General features: G+C 39.4%; 1 protein-coding gene across 2 annotated transcripts; it reads right to left on the reverse strand.

The window, feature by feature from the left end:
• Window positions 1-200: 200 nt before the first annotated feature.
• On the reverse strand, window positions 201-17299 carry LOC125745017 (uncharacterized). Of its 2 annotated transcripts, none has more exons than XM_049017397.1 (7): window positions 16835-17299; window positions 16327-16375; window positions 11709-13937; window positions 10059-10125; window positions 9241-9325; window positions 7594-7713; window positions 201-959 (listed from the first exon to the last, which is right to left on the reverse strand). In XM_049017397.1, exons 2-7 carry the CDS (start codon window positions 16367-16369, stop codon window positions 843-845), a joined length of 2661 nt encoding a protein of 886 aa, XP_048873354.1. In that variant the 5' UTR covers window positions 16370-16375; window positions 16835-17299; the 3' UTR covers window positions 201-842. The 2 variants fall into 2 exon arrangements, with proteins under 2 accessions (XP_048873354.1, XP_048873353.1); XM_049017396.1 differs by having other exon boundaries at window positions 9241-9328; window positions 16835-17297.
• Window positions 17300-18553: the final 1254 nt, after the last annotated feature.

Genomic DNA, 18553 nt, shown 5'->3' on the forward strand with positions numbered 1-18553 from the left:
CGAGATACTTGTATATTTTTATTAAACTTCTCTTTGGGTTTTTCCAGTACCTTCCCGCATATATGTTGTCCGCCAGGAAATTTATTGCACACTAGAATGGAACAGAACGTTTTGGCGACCACTGTAGTAAAGACCCTGATGATATCTGTTTACGGTGTATAAATAGCAAAAGTTATGGCCAGTAAAAGACAGCATGTGTGTACTGACTAATTCAAGCCGTTTATTAGCAGTTCCATTGAAAATTTAACATTTGAAAAAATATATATGTTTATACAGCATATAATTTTAACATTGCTTCAAAAGATCAAGTTATTGTTGACTGTAGCAAGACAGACATGAAGTGGCATATAGTAGAAATACAAATTTATTTTCTAAAAATACAGTAAAACAAAAAGATTTAACTGAGTTTATTATTTAACATTTTTTATTTTAATACTTCAAACTGGCACAATTGCATAGAAAATATTAGTAAATATTAAACATTCAAAGAAAATTATATTTTTATATATTTTAAAAAGAATAAAGAATGTTGTTTTGACAGATTTCACCATATAGAAAAAATAGCATGGTACTTAACATATGCTTGTACAAAAGAAAGAGTAGATTAGCTATAGTTATTCAAAACAAATAATTCAGTTTCCAAAAGATTATGTCAAGCCAAGTTATAGCTTTCTAGCAATACATATTTTTGACATGACTGGCACATGACTGTAAACATTATTTACTTTAGACTTTGTTAGCTTACGTTAAAATTTTTCATAATTACTGATATGAATCTTCTGACTAAGTACACATGTATTAGAATCACAATAAGCTCCCCCTTACTCAAAGACTGAGCATTTTCAGTCGACACTATCTTTTCCCACCCGGTCCAGTTGGTCTGCAACCCACCAAAAGAAGAGGATTCCTACCACAGTTGTCAGACATATCTTCAGAAAGGACTTCACCATCCTGGAAATCTGAGAGAAAAGGGAGAAATATGCCACATACATAGCGAGTGGTGAGGATCACAGTCAATCCATCATTCTGTGGGCATTTAAGTGGATCAGGAATAAGAGGACTACAACGGGCAAAATAAGGAAATATGAATTCAGGTGGCTGTCGATTTAATAAAGATAAAACTCTACAATATGTATTGGATAAAATTATTTACTATACAACTAAATGATTACTAACTGTTATTTCTGGTTGTTCTCTGTTCAACAGGAAGTTATACTGACACATTGGGGCTTTTCTGTTACCATAAACCTGAAAACCTGAAACCTGAACAGGATGGTTAAGCAAAAGTAAGGATATAATAGGTCAGGTCTGGCTCAGCAATACTGAGCAAAAATCAAATTGCAGAATTTAAACCATTCTTAGGCTAATTTTCATTTGATTTTAGGTTATGTCACATGTTTCAAAATATAGCAAGTAAATGTACTATGTGTACTATCCAATTCCCAACCAAGGAATTCATAAATTAGTAACAATAGTTTATTTTTTGGGGGAGTGGCTTTAAAGTAAAACTTCATTGTTTAATTTGGGTATGAATGCAAATTCGCAGGCCCTTTAATTCTAATCTCCCCTACTACCTACTCTAATACTCCTTTTTTCTCTCCATCCCACCCCACTGCTTAGTGGTGAACATCTGTAAATGTTTCGAGCCTATTTAGGAAATCCTTTTAAAGGCTGAAAGCCAACAGCAAGACCAGCGAGTCATCCCTATGGGGTTATGTGTGTATGCATGTGCATGTGTGTGTTCTGGCCTGGAGCCCCAGATAGAGTGGAGGGATGTGAAGGGAAGTAGGAGGGAGAAGGGAGTAGAAGGAAGTATAGGAAAGAGACAGAGTAAAGTTCCAGGCTGCAAATACTGCTGTAACAATCAGGATAAAAGACAGTGCCCGAGATTGTGAGTGTGTGGATGTGTGTGTCTGGTGATGGTCTGGCATCCTGTCCAACATCCAATGGTAAGATTCCCCAGCATTCTTTCCTTAGTGATTCCTGGCAAGGTGCAAGACCTACACACAAATCTTTTAGTCAGATTAGAGGAAATTATATCAGCAATTTATTCAATGTAAACAGTATTAAGTAGATTAAAACTTTTAAATGTAAAGAATTGTTTCTACAGGTAAATAAAACATCGCAGCTTATTAATGACAGTTCCTGCTTCTGCCAAAAAGACTTCCCACCCCCCACCTGGTTTTGGGGGTGAGCATATGATGATGATTGCATAATAAGATCCATCAACTCTTTTTTGAGTTATCATGCTAACAGGATCAAATGTCTGAAACTGCCCTTTTCTTTGCTATCACTATGTGCCACAGCTTGAAATTTGATATGATCTGTCTTAATATTTGATCACTTCCAGGTTGTCATCCATAAAATGTGATTCCAAAGATTGAAAACGATCCATCAAATGCTTTTTGAGTTAGCATGCTAATTGAAAAAAGTGTCTGCGAAGGCAGATCGGTCCCAAAACCACATGCCTTCCCTGTTCTCTGTTCTCACTTCATACACTATACACATTTGTACCACTTAGAATCTATGGGACTCTATTTATGCTTATATGTAATACATATGTATCCGCAGACACATATTGCTTGTGTGTATGGGTGTGTGTGCCTGTCCTTATGTGGGCGCTCAACTCAATCTTTAGACAGATTCACGCTGGCTTTAAAAGGTAAATCCACAGGGAGTGAAGACTGAATAAGGGGACAGGAATTTCTCCTGATCATTTCTCTATTAAAAGACAACTGGAGAATGATTCTGTCTTTCAGAATTCTTTCTTTCTTGTCTGCTGCATGTGTCCATACTCTCAAGGGTTTGTTAGCAAAATATCTATGAGCTGCCAAGAGATAAAATCTAGGACATGGTGTGAGAGTTTTGTTTCTTGTCAAGCTCACACTAGATGAATCCATCACTGGGTAAATAATACAAATTTATTAAATGTGGTAGCTAGATTCAAAAGTCAGGAATGCTCATGTAAACTAATGATTCATATAAACATGAGAGAATGAAGTATATATGTTAACACAAACTGTACACAGAACTGCGTATTCTGGAATGTGCTACTAGGCTCATGGAAATATTTCTTCGGAAGTCAATTTTTGATCAGCCCTTATTATACTGCATTATGACATTACATTTTAACATGAAATGAAAGCTTCAGCTTTTCAGCTTCTTTGTAAAGTCAAGCTGTCAACCTATACATAATGCTGGATTAATCATTCTAATATTGCAATACACACAAACACACACATATATATATATATGTATATGTATCGTCCACATACAAGCAGGAAAAACATTGTTAATCCAGGAATTCTGTGGTATTACTCAGCAAATTTGCATTGTTTACATCAGGGGTCTCCAACTCCGGTCCTGGAGAGCTACTATCCAGTAGGTTTTCTGTCCCACTTGGCTTCTGTGGAGCCACACTGGTTCCTGGTATTTACCTGAGAGCAGGTGTGGCTCATCAGAAGCCAGGTAGGATAGAAAACCTACTGGACGGTAGTCCTCCAGGACCGGAGTTGGGGACCCCTGGTTTACAGATCACAGAAGTTGTTTTTACAGAAAACATTTAAACTTAATAATCTGTATTACAGAAAAACGGAGAAGTTGTCTCAGAATTTGGTGAAAATATCTCAAAATCTGCTATCTCAGAAGTATGTTCTTTTCTTAACTAATTTGCATGTGCATAATCCATGTTAAAGGTAATCCATGACTGCTGTAGGATTTTTAGCTGACGATCCATTTTTTTGGTTGTGATGTTTTTGCCATTATTGATTGTGATTATGGTTATAATGACAGCTTCTAAATGGTACAAAAATACATATGTAAAAGTAAAGACACACGCAAAAACACACTCCTTGTCCATTCCCAAATTATGATGTGGCCCTGAAGATCTATATTCCATCTCTCCCAAATGCCCCCCAGGTCTCCCTGGAACTCACAGAGGCTCCTTGGCCTGTCGCCGCTTCAAGAAACAAAGCCTTTTAAGGTCAGCCTGCTACCAGCAAATGTCGCATGACGTTCTAAACAACTACAATGAAAAATACTGGGCTTTATTCCCAAGAGACAGACAAGGCTACAACTATAGCATTGCAGCTCTCAGAAAGACATTAAAATAGCTACCTTTTGTAAATCTTTGAGTGAAATGGGGTAATTGCTGTAAACAAAAGTGCGAGGCGTAAAAAGGTAACAGACCTTAACTTAACTCACTGTGTCAGAGTTCTGCTGGTGACATAATTCTTACCATATAATCACAAAATATGAGTCAGGTGACTTAACCACAAGGGGCTGAATTAATTAAAACACATCACTCAAATTATCAGCCGAAGTACATGAGCAAAACCCCCCTTCTTCACAGCTGTTGAAGTGAAGCCTTGATTCAATTCATTCCAGATGTGTTTTTACATTGAGAGCTGCTGTATAATATTAAACCAATGAAGATCCATTTATTTTGTTTATTCATGACGGTCCTAATTTAGTCTGTAAGTTAGCTGTCAGTTTTCTGGTGGTAATGTATATTGCAACTTTATTTGCTTCCAGCTCCATGTTTTAAAGGCAAAGTCCTTCTTCAACCATGAATCCAATCTCAGTATATCTCTTGTATACAACTCTCAATAAGGTAGCGTGAAAGTGCTAAATGCTTTCACACAGACATTGTCCCAGCACACACTCTCTGTTATCCATGGTTTATGTCACCAATCTCCTTCTTCTCCCTCCCTCTGTTATTGTCTTGCTCTTTCATTTTTACCTTCATGGGCACATGGGAGGAGCATTACATGGGGTGGGGGGGGGGGTGGAATGACAAGGATGTGGAAAGAGAGAGACTAGAGCTACAGCAGTTTTTCCATGTTTGGAGTGAGGAATGCAGAAAGGTCAAGATAGAGGCAACAATGAATGACGGTGGCTGCTCTCCGGGCTTCCCAGCACCCCCCACCCAACACACACATACACCCACTGCTGCCAGCAGTTTTTTTTAACTGTATTTATATGATAGCAACCAGACACACATGCAAAACAGCCAAGTGTTCACTTGTAGCTATGGTTACATGAGTTTCCATAGAAACAAAATGCTACAGTGGTTGTACAGCAGCACATCAATACTGCAGATTGATGGATAGTAAGCAACATGTACAATATAAGAAATACATATAACCAGGGGACCAAATGGGTGACTTGTGAATGAGACTTTCTGCACTGCTAAGAGACAACAAGATCCAAAACTGTGCAATTAATTTCTGATGTTTCCACGTCACCTTACTCTCTCTGTTACCAGCTGTTTTGTATTCCTCTTTTGGTTTGACTAATTGCTCTATAATAAACTAGACAACTGATCTAGCTAGTTTTCCCAAGCAAGTACATTGCTGACTAACATCCAGTTATTAAGCATTACTTATCCTTGCTTTTCCCAAACTGTCTAATCCCCCTCCAGTGTGGTTTTGCGTGCATGTTAATTGTGACCCTTTGCGCTCTGTACTCTCATCTCATTCACGAGTGTGTGCACCAGTTTCCCAGTGTCTGCACGTGTGACTGCCTCTATCTTCACCCCCCGGACAGACCTTCTCACCTTCAAAACCACCTCACACTTTGTCAGACAGCATCCTACCACAGGCATGTTTTGGGGCACTGATCCAGTGGGACATGGGTGATGAGATCAGCAGTGTGTTTCAACACAATCCTGCTCCACTAACCAGTCTTGTGAGTAAGCACGCACATTTTATTGAGTTCTGGGTATTCTGGCATTTGGAAGACGACAGAGCTGAAGAGTCACTAGAAGATGACATTCAAGACTGTCTCCTCTTGCCTGTACCTGCTCTCAGTCAAAGGCCCCACAACACTCCCATCTGGCAAATCCAACCACTGCCAATACCTCTGCACCCCTGGTCACATATTGCTATGGATTTCATCACTAACCTGCCCATCGTGATTCTTGTTATTATCAACAGTTTCTCAAAGATGTACCAGCTAATTCCCCTGCCAAAGTTGCTATCCACCCCAGAACTGGTGCAAATCATCTTCCACTAAGTCTTCAAAGTGCATGGGTCAACTTTAGTTCATGGCTATGTTGTGGCGAGCTTTCTGCTACTGGATGGGCATCTCACTGAGTACCAGCCAGTGGGAGAGGCTGAACCAGGATGATGTGTGTTAGGGTACCAGCCCCTGCTTTACTCTTGAAATATGGGGCCCAGTGACATGCCAGCTGTGGATGACTGGTTCAGGAGGAGTGGAATAGTCACCAGCAGCTCATGTTCAGGTTTCTTGTGCTGTGTGAGGACAGATGCTAATTGCGATGCCGTTCCTTTCTGCTCGTCCAAACTGATTAACAGGTGTTTGAATCTACCTGAGATATCCGCCTCTGTCTCACAGCCATTTATTCGCCCCTTTAAGGACCTTCTGGCAGATAAATCCTGTGATCTACTACCTCCAGCTCCCTGTCAGTATTCCGGTGTTCCATGAATTGTACTCAAGTATGTTTGTTACGGCCTGATGCAACCACCAACTAACCAGCCAGTGCCACTGCCCCTTCTGGACATCGATGGTTCCCTGGCATACACAATTTGCGCCATCTTGAAATCCTGGCAGTGAGGTAGGCATCTGCAGTATCTTGTGGATTGGGAGGGCTACGGCCTCCCTGGAGGAGAGGGCGCTGTGAGGATGGATACCGACTCTCAGCATGGCCACGCCCCCTCATCCGGTCTCTCACACCTAAATTCTAACGGCTATTTTGCATTCTGGTCTTGGTTTGACTAATTGCCCGGGCTATAAAAATGGTTTAGCCGGTTGTTGACTCATATCCATTTACCAATTATGTTACTTCGCCCTGCTTCTTGTTTTTTTTTGAGAAACAGCACATTCAGGTCACTGGATTATACAAATTACATTATGGTGAAATATGTTAGGAGATTGTTACAAATGATTGCCACCTACAGCACTGAATGCATGCCTTACCAGATGAACATGGAGGATTACAATGGCAGAATGTCACGTGGAGGCATGATTCAGAAATATAAGTCTGCAATACTTACAAATTCTAGAACTACATAATACTAGAGCATTATATGGAAATTCGAAGTACCTTATAATGGGAATTCATCGCATTTTGTACAGTAATATGTTGGATTACAGTTTGAACTATTTTGCTGGCAAAATGTTGCAGTGTATTTGTATAGTGTTTTTGTCAGACAACATTTGATTTAAAAGGTATTACTGTAAGTGTGTACAGTTCCAGTCCTTAATGTTGTTGGGCCTAAATACATTCAAATGCATTCATTCATGTTGACAAGATATTCTGATTTTCTTCATCCTGTCTTCTGGTACAGACATCATTTTAATTAAGGAGGCTATATGGCAAGTGAATGGGGCAGTTTAGAATAGATGAAAATCCTATAAGGTATTTAATTAATTATAGGACGAGTTTGTTATCTGGGGTTGATACATTTAAGTGATCACATTTTATTCCAGTGAATTTCATAATTTTTTTAAATTCCTATAAATTTTTTTACTCTATTATCAATTAACTATTTGTTACTCCAATAACCGGGGTTTATAACTCAATTTCTGGACTTCTTAACATATCAGTGAATTAACAGCATAGAAATTTACCGTGTCATTCTGACGATGAATCTTCAGCTCTCTGTTCAAATTCAGCAGCTCCCTTTGAGTGGCTGAACTCTGCTGGAGAAGGGCACAAGTCTGCCTTCGTCTGTAATCATCACTGTCCTCCTAAAACACAAACATCCCCAGCAGTCGAGTTGTAAAAATATTTCAAGGGGGGTGGTGGAGGTCTTATTTTTTGGTTTATCCTTTATATAAGTTTACCAGTGCATATTAGCAGAATGACCATATATCATTTTTTATCCTGTGGAAAATTTAATAATGAATTATAAACATGTCACAGGCTGAGACTTTGAGACCTTTTCTTAGTGGTGAATGATCTTACGAAATCCCTTGTCCTCCACTATGGAAGATGGGTAATCAACCAATCATCTCCATTCTTGTAGCGGTTCTCTTCAGTTCTGATAGATATGCCTGTTTGTAGGCATAGGTGAACTAAGCAGTTGCCTAGGATGCCATCAGCTCCAGGGGGCGCCAATGAGAAGAGATTTTAAAATAGATTTCTTTGGTGCGTCAGACAATTTCCATTGCCTTTCTCTGTTGATTTCTAAAAAAAAATATTGGTTCAAAATGGAGTGTTTAACGATCTACCTGGAAACATGCGATCCATTCAGTGTTGGTCAGTTGAAGTACAGCTGAAGAGACATGGGCTTTTTGGTTTGTCCCACACATACACTGTAGCTTAGGATTGCGAGGACACACTTCTTCCTTTGAACTACTTTATACTCATTTTAATGTATAGAATTATTTTTTAATTGGCCAGTCCTTTAGTTTAATTGATTCACAAACTAGACGTGTTGACAAGCAGAATTCACTGGAATCCTGCTTAACTGTAATGTATGGTACTAGTAAATACAGCCCTCCAGAGCACATAACGAAAAATGCTATAAAAAGCACTTACGTTAGTGGCTGAATACAGGCAATGGTCATTCACATCATATTTTGATGTTTTTCTGCCAAAAGCACATACAGTATCTAGCCTAAGTGCACTTACACTTAAGTCAATTGGAATAAATTAGTGAAAAAAATGAAAAAAGCTTGTTTTGTTTTAATTTTCATTAACAAAATGCTTTTGGCCTTTTGGGCTCTGGGATAAGCTCTGGACCCTCCGCAACTGTGAATAGCACAAGCGGTTACAGAAAATGGATGGATGGATGGATGGATGGATGGAAATGTTTTTGTTGTGGTTTTCATTTTAGCATTTGTTAATAATAAAAAACTTTGGTTTCGATTCAAGGGCGGCATGGTGGTGCAGTGGTTAGCACAGTCGCCTCACACCTCTGGAACCCGGGTTCAAGTCTTCGCCTGGGTTACATGTGTGTGGAGCTTGCATGTTCTCCCCATGTCGTCGTGGGGTTTCCTCCGGGTACTCCGGTTTCCCCCCACAGTCCAAAGACATGCTGAGGCTAATTGGAGTTACTAAATTGCCCGTAGGTGTGCATGTGTGAGTGAATGAATGGTGTGTGAGTGTGCTCTGTGATGGGCTGGCCCCCCATCCTGGGTTGTTCCCTGCCTCGTGCCCATTGTTTCTGGGATAGGCTCCGGACCCCCCGCGACCCAGTAGGATAAGCGGTTAAGAAAATAAATGGATGGATGGATGGGTTTAGATTCATTGAGACGGTTTATTACCCTCACCTCCAGGTCCAGGAATTGTCTGGTTTCTGAAGTATGCTGGTCCTCCATACTGTCTGAAGAGGTACTATCTCCATCTTCCAGGTCACTGCTGGGGAGTCACAAGGTCAACACATCAAATCGGATTATTCTGAGAATCTCGGCACCTTAAAAGACAATTATTTTTCATAGTTTAATAACAATGAGCATGAAGCTTAAACAAGCATGGAAACCTATTTGGACACTATTTGAGAAAAAGTGAATAAGTATTATAAAAATATTAGCATCAAAAACAATTAATAAGTCTTAATGTACTAACCTGGACATTTTCCAGTCACATATAACGCACATAAATACATACAGTCATATTGATGATTAGCGGGTATTAATATATGTATTTCACCTTTTATACAGAAAATACAGAAAAACACGATTTTAAAGATTATTTTGTTCCTTGCACTTACTACGTCATTATGCTCTTTATTTAATGTGTGTCAAAAAGATATATTAAGGAAATAAACACACGATATCACATGTAATTTAGTATTTTGGAAGCCATTCTTGTCAAAAGGGCTTAGAGTATCTACCAAAAGAATTTATTTGGATTTTTCAACAATACCCAAATCAGCAAACAGGTTATTTAAAAGTGCTTTTTTGTGGCGAGGGGGAACAGGCATGATGTATTGCTCGTCTGAACCCAAACAAACATTCTAGAACAAGATTATAAAAGAAGTCATTTCTGCTAATGTTTCTGCTTGTGTTCTTTGTCCACTAATTCCTAGCTGGGCTTGTCAGACTGTTTCTGCGTCTGTAGGTACGTGTGTCAGTGCGCAGCTGCTTGCCTTCCTGAGTCTCTCTGAAGGTTGGGCTCCAGGCAGAATGTCACAGTATGCTTCTTGGAATTTCGACCTAAAAAATAACATTTTACTTGTTATACAATCTAGGGTTCTTTTGAGAACTTACTTCAATCCCCTGCTTATGAAGATGTTCTTGGTTTTTTGCATTAGTAGCATGTAAGTAATTAAATCAAATACACATTATAAAGAGAATATTGCTTCATACAGTGCCCTCCACAATTATTGGCTGGCATCCTTTGCTCATTATTACTTAAGGGTAATAATCCTTAAGGGTAATAATAATTCTTGACAGCACTATATGTGTTTGCGAGCCTGTAAGTGTGCATGGGTCCCTGTACATGCAAGCACCTGCAAGCGCATGCTTTGTTGGGGTTGCCAGGACATTCGGTGTTTGAAGAAAGGAAGTGCGCATAAACACTCATATTGAAAGAGCCACTATAAATGTAAACAGTGACATAAAAGCCAAGAACAAGACACAATGAAGTAAACTGATGTTCTATCACTGTTTCTTTTAGTCTTCCTTTAGCAGTATCACTGTTTTTCTTGCCTTTGCTCACGTATTTCAAAGTCTCCCTTTCCTAGTTATGCCTTTTCATTACTTCCTCACCTCTCAGTCCCTGTCTTCCTGGACTCCTATTAATACTTTTGGATGGCTAAACCTTCTAAAGCATAACATTGATTTACTTAAATGTTTGCACTAGAATTCCATTTAAAACATGATCTTTACATTGACTATTGTAATTACAGAGACAGCATCTTGCCACTTAAAGGTAAGTGAATTTAAAAATTGGTTGACAGAGGCTAATGCACAATATTTTAAATCATGCTTAACATTTACAGAGACAATTCTACAACAGATGTCAGATTTCTGGAAAGTATTTTTGATCAGAGGGTCAGTGCCCTCTCATCCCTCCTGTGTCCATTCCCCTTTGACCAGCAAGCACTGCTGGTCAGCCTGCCTTTCCGTCTCTCTGTCCTTCACCCTTGTGTGTTTTCCTTGTTTTCTGGGCTGCCGCATAATTAAGGGGGTTGAGCATGTGATTTAGGATCCATGGGCCTATGGTTAAGGGTTTGAGGCTGGCTGAGGCCAGTCTCATCAGTTATTCTGTATTTATTGTTTTGTTCCCTAGTGTTTTCCCTTTTGAGTTTTCCTGTTCTAGGTTTGTGCTTTAGTTGTACTTCTTGTTTCCTTTTTAGTGCAGTATCCCCTTGTTTTCTCAGTTTTAGGTTTTGTAGGTTTCTTAGTTCTGTGGTCATTAGTATTAGTTATTTCACCTGTGCCCATTGTCCTGCCCCTTCAATGATTGGTTGATTGTGTTCTGTTTTTGTTTTGACCCCTTGTGGTCTGGTTGTTTTGATAAATTTTCCTCAGCGTCTTTTTAGTTTCATCAATAAAACCCCTGTTGTCTGGTGAGCCACCAGTGGATCGTCACCCTCATTTCTGCCTGTACCATGTCACGCTGCCATAACATCTGCTTTTCATCTTAAGTTGAATGGTTATATAGCAAATGTCTTTGTACAAATTTAGTGCAATCATGTGTAATGATTTCGAGATGAATATGCATACACTGTGTATCACAATAAAAGAAAATTTACTGAAAGCGTATCATAAAAGATCATCTGAGCATCACTCACTTCTTTGCCTTGTGTCACAATCTTGGTCATCATTGTCGTTTTGATAAAATTCTTCAGTTCTCTCTTTATCCTGTTCATAATTCCATTCCTCCTCTTCATTGTAATTTTGAAATTTATGCTGCTGAGCATCTGTAACATTATATGTTTCATATTGAAGTGAAACATCCGTGAGCTTTTTCTCTTCCGACTCAGAAAACTGATTCTCAGTTTCAACTAAGCACACTTTTTCAAATATCTCTTGACTGTTTCTGGTCTCAGTAATTAGAGGATCTTCAGCCCAGTTGACCTTCAAAGTCAATTCATTTGGAGTCACCATCCCTGTAGACATCTCTCCTGTGTTCTCACAATCTTCTGTCATCCTGCTAAAGTCCACAACTTCTATGTCCACAACGCTAAGTCTGCTCTCTAAATCTCCCACTCCACTACCCATGTCTGAGGATGCCATGTTGGCTTTTACACTAAAGTCACACAGACCTTCCATCAATCTTGTTTTCGGAAAAGGTCCGTTATTTCCTTCTGGAGACCTCCCAGTCTCCTTCTCTCTCTCATTGCCACATGTCCAGCTGACATGTTGCTTATCATAACTCTCTTGACTGCAGTATTTTGCCTCTAATTTTTTTTTTTCTTGAAATTCATTACCACTTTCATCTCGTACATCAAGAAAGTCACCGTGGGTCACATCAAACACCATTGTGTCCTTTTGGGGTTCCGAATCTCTGAAATCTCTTTTGTCTATCTTCTTCCATGCAAAGGAATACCCCATTACTTCTTGTATACCCTCACCCATCTCATCTTTTACTGGTCTGTTTCCCTCCATACCTTCTTCCTCTTTTCTTAAACAGTCTCCTTCTGAATCTTGCTGTTCAGTATGTTTTCTTTCCAAAAACATATTTTGCGATCCATCTCTTAAATTTTTTAGAACAGTGCTCTGTTTCTCATCAGGAATATCTCTTGCTGTCCCTTCACTCCCACTGAATTCACCATGGAACTCTGTGTGTCTATCTAGAAGCTCCCACTCAAATATTTCTCCTCCCAGTTGTGCAGTCCCTTCCATTTCAAGCTTTGGTGTCTTCCGCATTGATTCAGTTTGCATGTCCTCCATCTTTTTTGTTCTTTCCCCTTTATCTTTTTGTTGAAAACACTCTGGGTACTCCGCATAGTCTTCCCCAATGACACCCAGGTCATCCTCAGAAAACTCTTTCATGTCATCTTCAAATTGTGGTTCAAGTAATACTTCAAAAAGACTATTGTGTGCATCCTCATTCTCTACAGGAGACCAGCCTTTAGAAAATCCTGTGCTTCCAATACCTGTGGCAGACAAGGTTTCCTGCTCACCTTCATAAATTTCTTCTTCTTTGCTCTCATTTGCATGAGTTTTTACCGCATCCTCTTGCCTGTCTACCTGAAGGGAACAGAGCCCGTAATTCAGTTCATCATGTTTTCTTCTACTTGCATCGCTTTCCTCTTCTTCATCAGTGACATAACTACCCTTCCCACTTTGTGTCTTTTCCATGTCTTCCTCTTGTTCCTCAGAATATTCCTTCTGTTTTCTTATCACATCAGTTGTGCATTCAGCGGAATGATCCATTCCACCATCATCTTCCTCTTGATCCTGAAAATATTCCTTTTGTTGCCTGTTCACCTCAGATGGGTATTCAGTGGATTTATCCATTACAACACCCTCATATTTAACTTCTCTTGAATCCAACTCATCACTGCTTGATTCTTCACCAACTACATCTACCATTTCGTCTCTGATATCTTTCTGTACGACGGTCCCTACTCTATATTCCACTGAGCCCATCTCCTCATCACCTATTTTCTGCATCTCCAATACATCATCTTTATCTTTTTCTTCACTTGAATCTTCCTTATTTCGAGATTCTGTTACAGTATCCTCATGTTTGTCTTCTTTTGAGTCCACCTCCTCAGTGATGCCTTCTTGAATATCATCTTCATCTCTTTCTTTTCTTGAATCACCCTCATCACTGGTTTCCTCCTTTGCATCCACATCCAGACTCTGCGAAATTGTTCTTTCAGCCCCGCTTTCACCTTTCGGAAAAAGATCTTCCTCACATATGCTACTCAGAACCTCTTCACTTTCATCCACCTCTGTCAACACTGATAGCTTGTTGTAACCAATTGTCTTGTTTCTTTTCTCATCACCTTCATCAAAACTCAGGCTGTCAAAGCTTAGGTCTTCTTCTGGGTAAGATGATAGAAATGTGTCTATAACAAAAATACCACACTTAATCTTTCATGTAAAGTTTCAGTTCAATGCAATCATCAACTTTCAAAGCCATTCATTCAAGAAGATGGGATGAAGATCTTTCATTTAAAATGTAACTTCACCCCCTGTTGTTGAGTTCCACCAAGAAGTATTTCTGCTTCACACACACTGCATATAACAATTTTATTGATTTTTGAACACCATGTAGAACTGTCAGACTGGTATAGCCATTTTAGTAAGCTTAGTTTACTGTGCATAGACATACACTGTATGGACAAACGTATTGGGACATACCTCTTAATCATTGAATTCAGGTGTTTCATTCAGACACATTGCCACAGGTGTACAAAAGCAATAACCTAGGCATGCAGGCAGGTTTACAAACATTTGTAAATGAATGAGTCATTCTGAAGAGCTCAGTGAGTTCAAGTGTGGTACTGTTATAGGATGCCACCATTGTAATAGGTGTTTTTGGAATGTCTTCCCTGCTAGATATTCCATGGTCAACTGTAAGTGGTATTATTGCAAAGTGAAAGTGTTTAAGAACAAAAGAAACTCAGCCATGAAGTGGCCGACCACATAAAGTAACAGAGCAGGGTGACCGAATGCTGAGACATATAGTGTGTAAAAGTTTCCAGTGCTCTGTAGACTCAGTAACTGCAGAGTTCCAAACTTCCTCTGGCATTAACCCCAGTACAAAAACTGTGCACTGGGAGCTCCATGGAAAGGGTTTCCATGGCCGCGCAGCGGTATGTAGCCTCAAGTCACCAAGCGCCATGCCAAGTGTCAGAAGGAGTGGTGTAAAGTACGCTGCCACTGGACTCTGGAGCAGTGGAAATGTGTTCTGTGGAGTGACGAATCACGCTTCTCTGGCAGTTTGATGGCCGAGTCTGGCCTTGGCAGACGACAGGAGAACATCATCTGCCTTACTGCATTGTGCAGGTGGAAGAGGGATAATGGTATAAGGTTGTTTTTCAGGGGTTGGCTAGGCCACATTGTTCCAGTGAAGGGAACTCTTAATGCTTCAGCATGTCAAGATTTTTTGGACAGTTCTATGCTTCCTACTTTGTGAGAATAGTTTGGGGAAGAGCCTTTTCTGTTCCAGCATGACTGTGCCCCAGTGCAGAAAGCAAGGTTCATAAAGACATGGTTGGGTAAGTTTGGTATGGAAGACCTTTACTGGCCCACATAGAACCTTGACCTCAACCCCATCAAGCACCTTTGGGATGAACTAGAATGGCGATTGCGAGCCAGGCCTTCACGTCCAATATCATTGCCTGACTTCACGAATACTCTTCCGGATGAATGGGTAAAAATTCCCACATACAGTACATGCTCCAAAAGCTTGTGTAAAGCCTTCCCAGAAGAGTGGCAGCAGTTATAGCTGCAAAAGGGGTATCAACTCCATATAGATACCTATGGATTTAGAATGGGATGTCATAAAAGTTCCTGTAGGTGTAATGGCCAGATGTCCCAATACTTTTGTCCATATGGTGTATGTCTCACATATTTTGTCATCTAGTTGATTCTTCTGATTTGCCTTCATAGAGAGCTCCAATCAAATTATTGTGAATGAATATAAGTATATAATGATAATTAGCCAATGGGCTGGAGCCTCCCTAATTGTACATCATCTGCGAAATCAGTATTTCAGATCAGTCAAATTAAATTTTGCTATTGGAGTAATTATGACTGGAAATCAGCCAATTTATATCGGCTGCCGATCAATCAAAGCATGTCCAGGACACACCTATTGAAAATCATTCGTTTTTCAGCAACCTTAAGTACGCCTCAAGGTTATGTAGTAAGTATCATGTGACAGGTTTTCTATGGAGTGCTGCGAGATGACCTGGCCCTCACAATCCCCCAACCTAAACCTTATAGAGCTGGTTTGGGATGCACTGCATCAAAGAGTAAGATTGAGTTAGCCAGCTCATGCCCAGAAAAAGTGGAAAGTCCATCAGGACTATTGGAGAAGCATTATTGGCTGCTACATTGGGAAGTTGGCTTGGAGAATGCCAAGAGTCTGCAACGCTGTCATCAAAGCAAAAGGGGGCTATAGTGAAGAGTCTAAAATCTGAGAAATATTTTCCTTACATAATTCCATGATAGTATAGTTCCAGCAGAGTCAATTAATATAAGTTATTATTACATAATGTAATCTAATTTAATAGTGAAGTCACACTGCTGAAAAGCCACTAGCAAATATTCAAAACATTCATCCGTTTTGGTACATCATGCAGTTTTTAGCCGTTAATTTGAATTACTTTGTTAATGTGAAACTGAAATAATTGTAAATGGTGATGGTTTGGCTCATCCCATGAAACTTTTGCTTCAGCCAATAAAATTAAAAAAGGTCTAGGAAAGAAAGTGAAAACTAAGTCTTGCCTGAGAATGCATCACTTAAAAGGTCAGCAATATCTTGCTCCATTTTTATCTGCAGGAAATATTAACAAGTCAAATTACAGTTCCTTACTGCTAATATTGCAATTATTTTTAAAAAATCACTTTCTATTATGTAATATGTACATTGAATGTTTCTACACAGTACATATGCTTGTTGTTACAGCAATAAATAAGGTTTAACGATATAGCACTTAAAGATATAGTTATACTAACAGAAATAAACATTATACTAACATATGAGGATAAATGTGCAACATTGTCTGTGCTTTCTATGCAAACAGTAGATATTTCATTGGTGCATATTTTTTCTTGAAACCGCTTGGTAATACATGTCATTTTTCTGATCACATAAGATTACTTTTTAACCAACATAGTCTCCCATCACGCAAGTAGAAAAGGTATAAGGAATCTTAGCCCCTTGTGAAATAATGTATTTGACACTTCTGTTGAGTTACTTATCGAGATGAAAGGAGAGAGGCCTTGGTCTTACCACTGTTGTTTCTTAAAGCGATTTCCTGTTAAAAAGAGATGCGAAAAAAAAAAAAACAGGCAAAAGTATGCAAATATTTAGGTTTTTCGTCAAAAATGTGTCAAAAAGAAAATTACATTTCAAAAGTTGTACATCCAAAGATATAGAAAAACATTAGATTGAAAAGAGACATATTGTTGTTCTAACTCTAGTTGCACTTGCAGCGGAGCTGACAAGGACTAACTTTGCATCTTTGCGGTTTAGCCTACCTAGGCATACAACATACGTCATCAGCCAAGATTTTTATTTCCTCTCTGCACCCCCCTTTCCACAACACTCAGCTTTTTCGGTTTCTTTCTTTTTTCTTCCTATTTAAAATCTGTCTGATCTGCAACTGATATTTGCTTAAGCTTTTATTTTTCCTTTTTTTTCAACTTAATGATATATAACCTTCTAATAGCTCCTACTTGTTTGCAATGAAGATTTTGCAAATTGCTAGTAGCCAGTGATCTAGCAGCTTCCTTCCTGGTTTGTGAGCAGTCACCACAGGGCTCAGCATTACCTTGCACTACATTTTGCAAAACCACAAGTGCTGCCATATTACACTGAACTTACATTAAAACCGTTTTTTTTGTTAGCAGTCTTTGGATTTTACTCAAATTTTTCTCAGAACAATAAACATCTAATCCTTCTCACACCATCCCCTACCCTCTGAAATGAAGTATATTGTGGGTATTTTGTTGACATTTTCTTGATTTAATTTAGTTTTTTTTAGACCCTACAAAAACACTGCAACATCACATTATCATACAAATACTGTGACCTGGAGCAAACCACATAGTTTTTCATAGAAATTGCCCTTATTGATCACACTCCCATACATTCCTTATATATTTTTATACGTTAAAATATATTAGAAAATGCAACTATGGAAAATTCTGTCTAAATTGTAATGTTTCTTTGGAATTGGATGCCATTAGTAATCCCTAAAATGTTAATCTATCAAATTAATAAAAAAATGTACCACAACAATTACAAGTGATGATAGTCATACATAACAGCGACTGTTTCTTAAACATGTAGTCTGATTTTAAAGATTTTTTAACAATACGTTCAGGAAATGGGGGTGGCATGGTGGTGCAGTGGTTAGCACTCTTGCCTCACACCTCTGGGATCCAGGTTCGAGTCTCTGCCTGGGTCACATGTGTGTGGAGTTTGCATGTTCTCCCCATGTTGTCGTGGGGTTTTCTCCGGGTACTCCTGTTTCCCCCCACAGTCCAAAAACATGCTGAGGCTAATTAGTGTTGCTAAATTGCCTGTAGGTGTGAGTGTGCCCTGCGATGGGCTGGCCCTCCATCCTGGGTTGTTCCCTGCCTCGTGCCCATTGCTTCCAGGATAGGCTCCGGTCCCCCCACAACCCAGTAGGATAAGCGGTTTGGAAAATGGATGGATGTTCAGAAAATCTGTTTTCAGTCTTCCCGCTTTTTAGACTGAGGTACTTTACTGTAGTGATGGAAATGGGTCAGCATGCACATTGGCTCCTGTTTCCCATCCCTATGTTTAGCCCACTGTGGTGGTTCTTGAGGACCCAGGGGAGGGGGGATACCCCCATGACAACAAATATGCCCCCCTTCCTTCTGAGTCCCCTTAAATGTGTAGGTTACTTGAGTCTGGAATAAATAACCCAGTAGGATAAGCGGTTTGGAAAATGGATGGATGAATGATCTCAGGGGGAAATTC

Source organism: Brienomyrus brachyistius, chromosome 6, assembly GCF_023856365.1.
Source record: "Brienomyrus brachyistius isolate T26 chromosome 6, BBRACH_0.4, whole genome shotgun sequence".
NCBI classification, from domain to species: Eukaryota; Metazoa; Chordata; class Actinopteri; order Osteoglossiformes; family Mormyridae; genus Brienomyrus; species Brienomyrus brachyistius.

Coding starts and splice junctions, on each gene's coding strand:
- LOC125745017 (XM_049017396.1), bottom strand. CDS start 16,369: ATGGAGCAAGATATTGCTGACCTTTTAAGTGATGCATTCTCAG. Junction 7,714..9,240: donor GACAATTCCTGGACCTGGAG/GTGAGGGTAATA, acceptor TTTGTGTTTTAG/GAGGACAGTGATGATTACAG. Junction 960..7,593: donor TTCATCGTCAGAATGACACG/GTAAATTTCTAT, acceptor CTTTTCTCTCAG/ATTTCCAGGATGGTGAAGTC.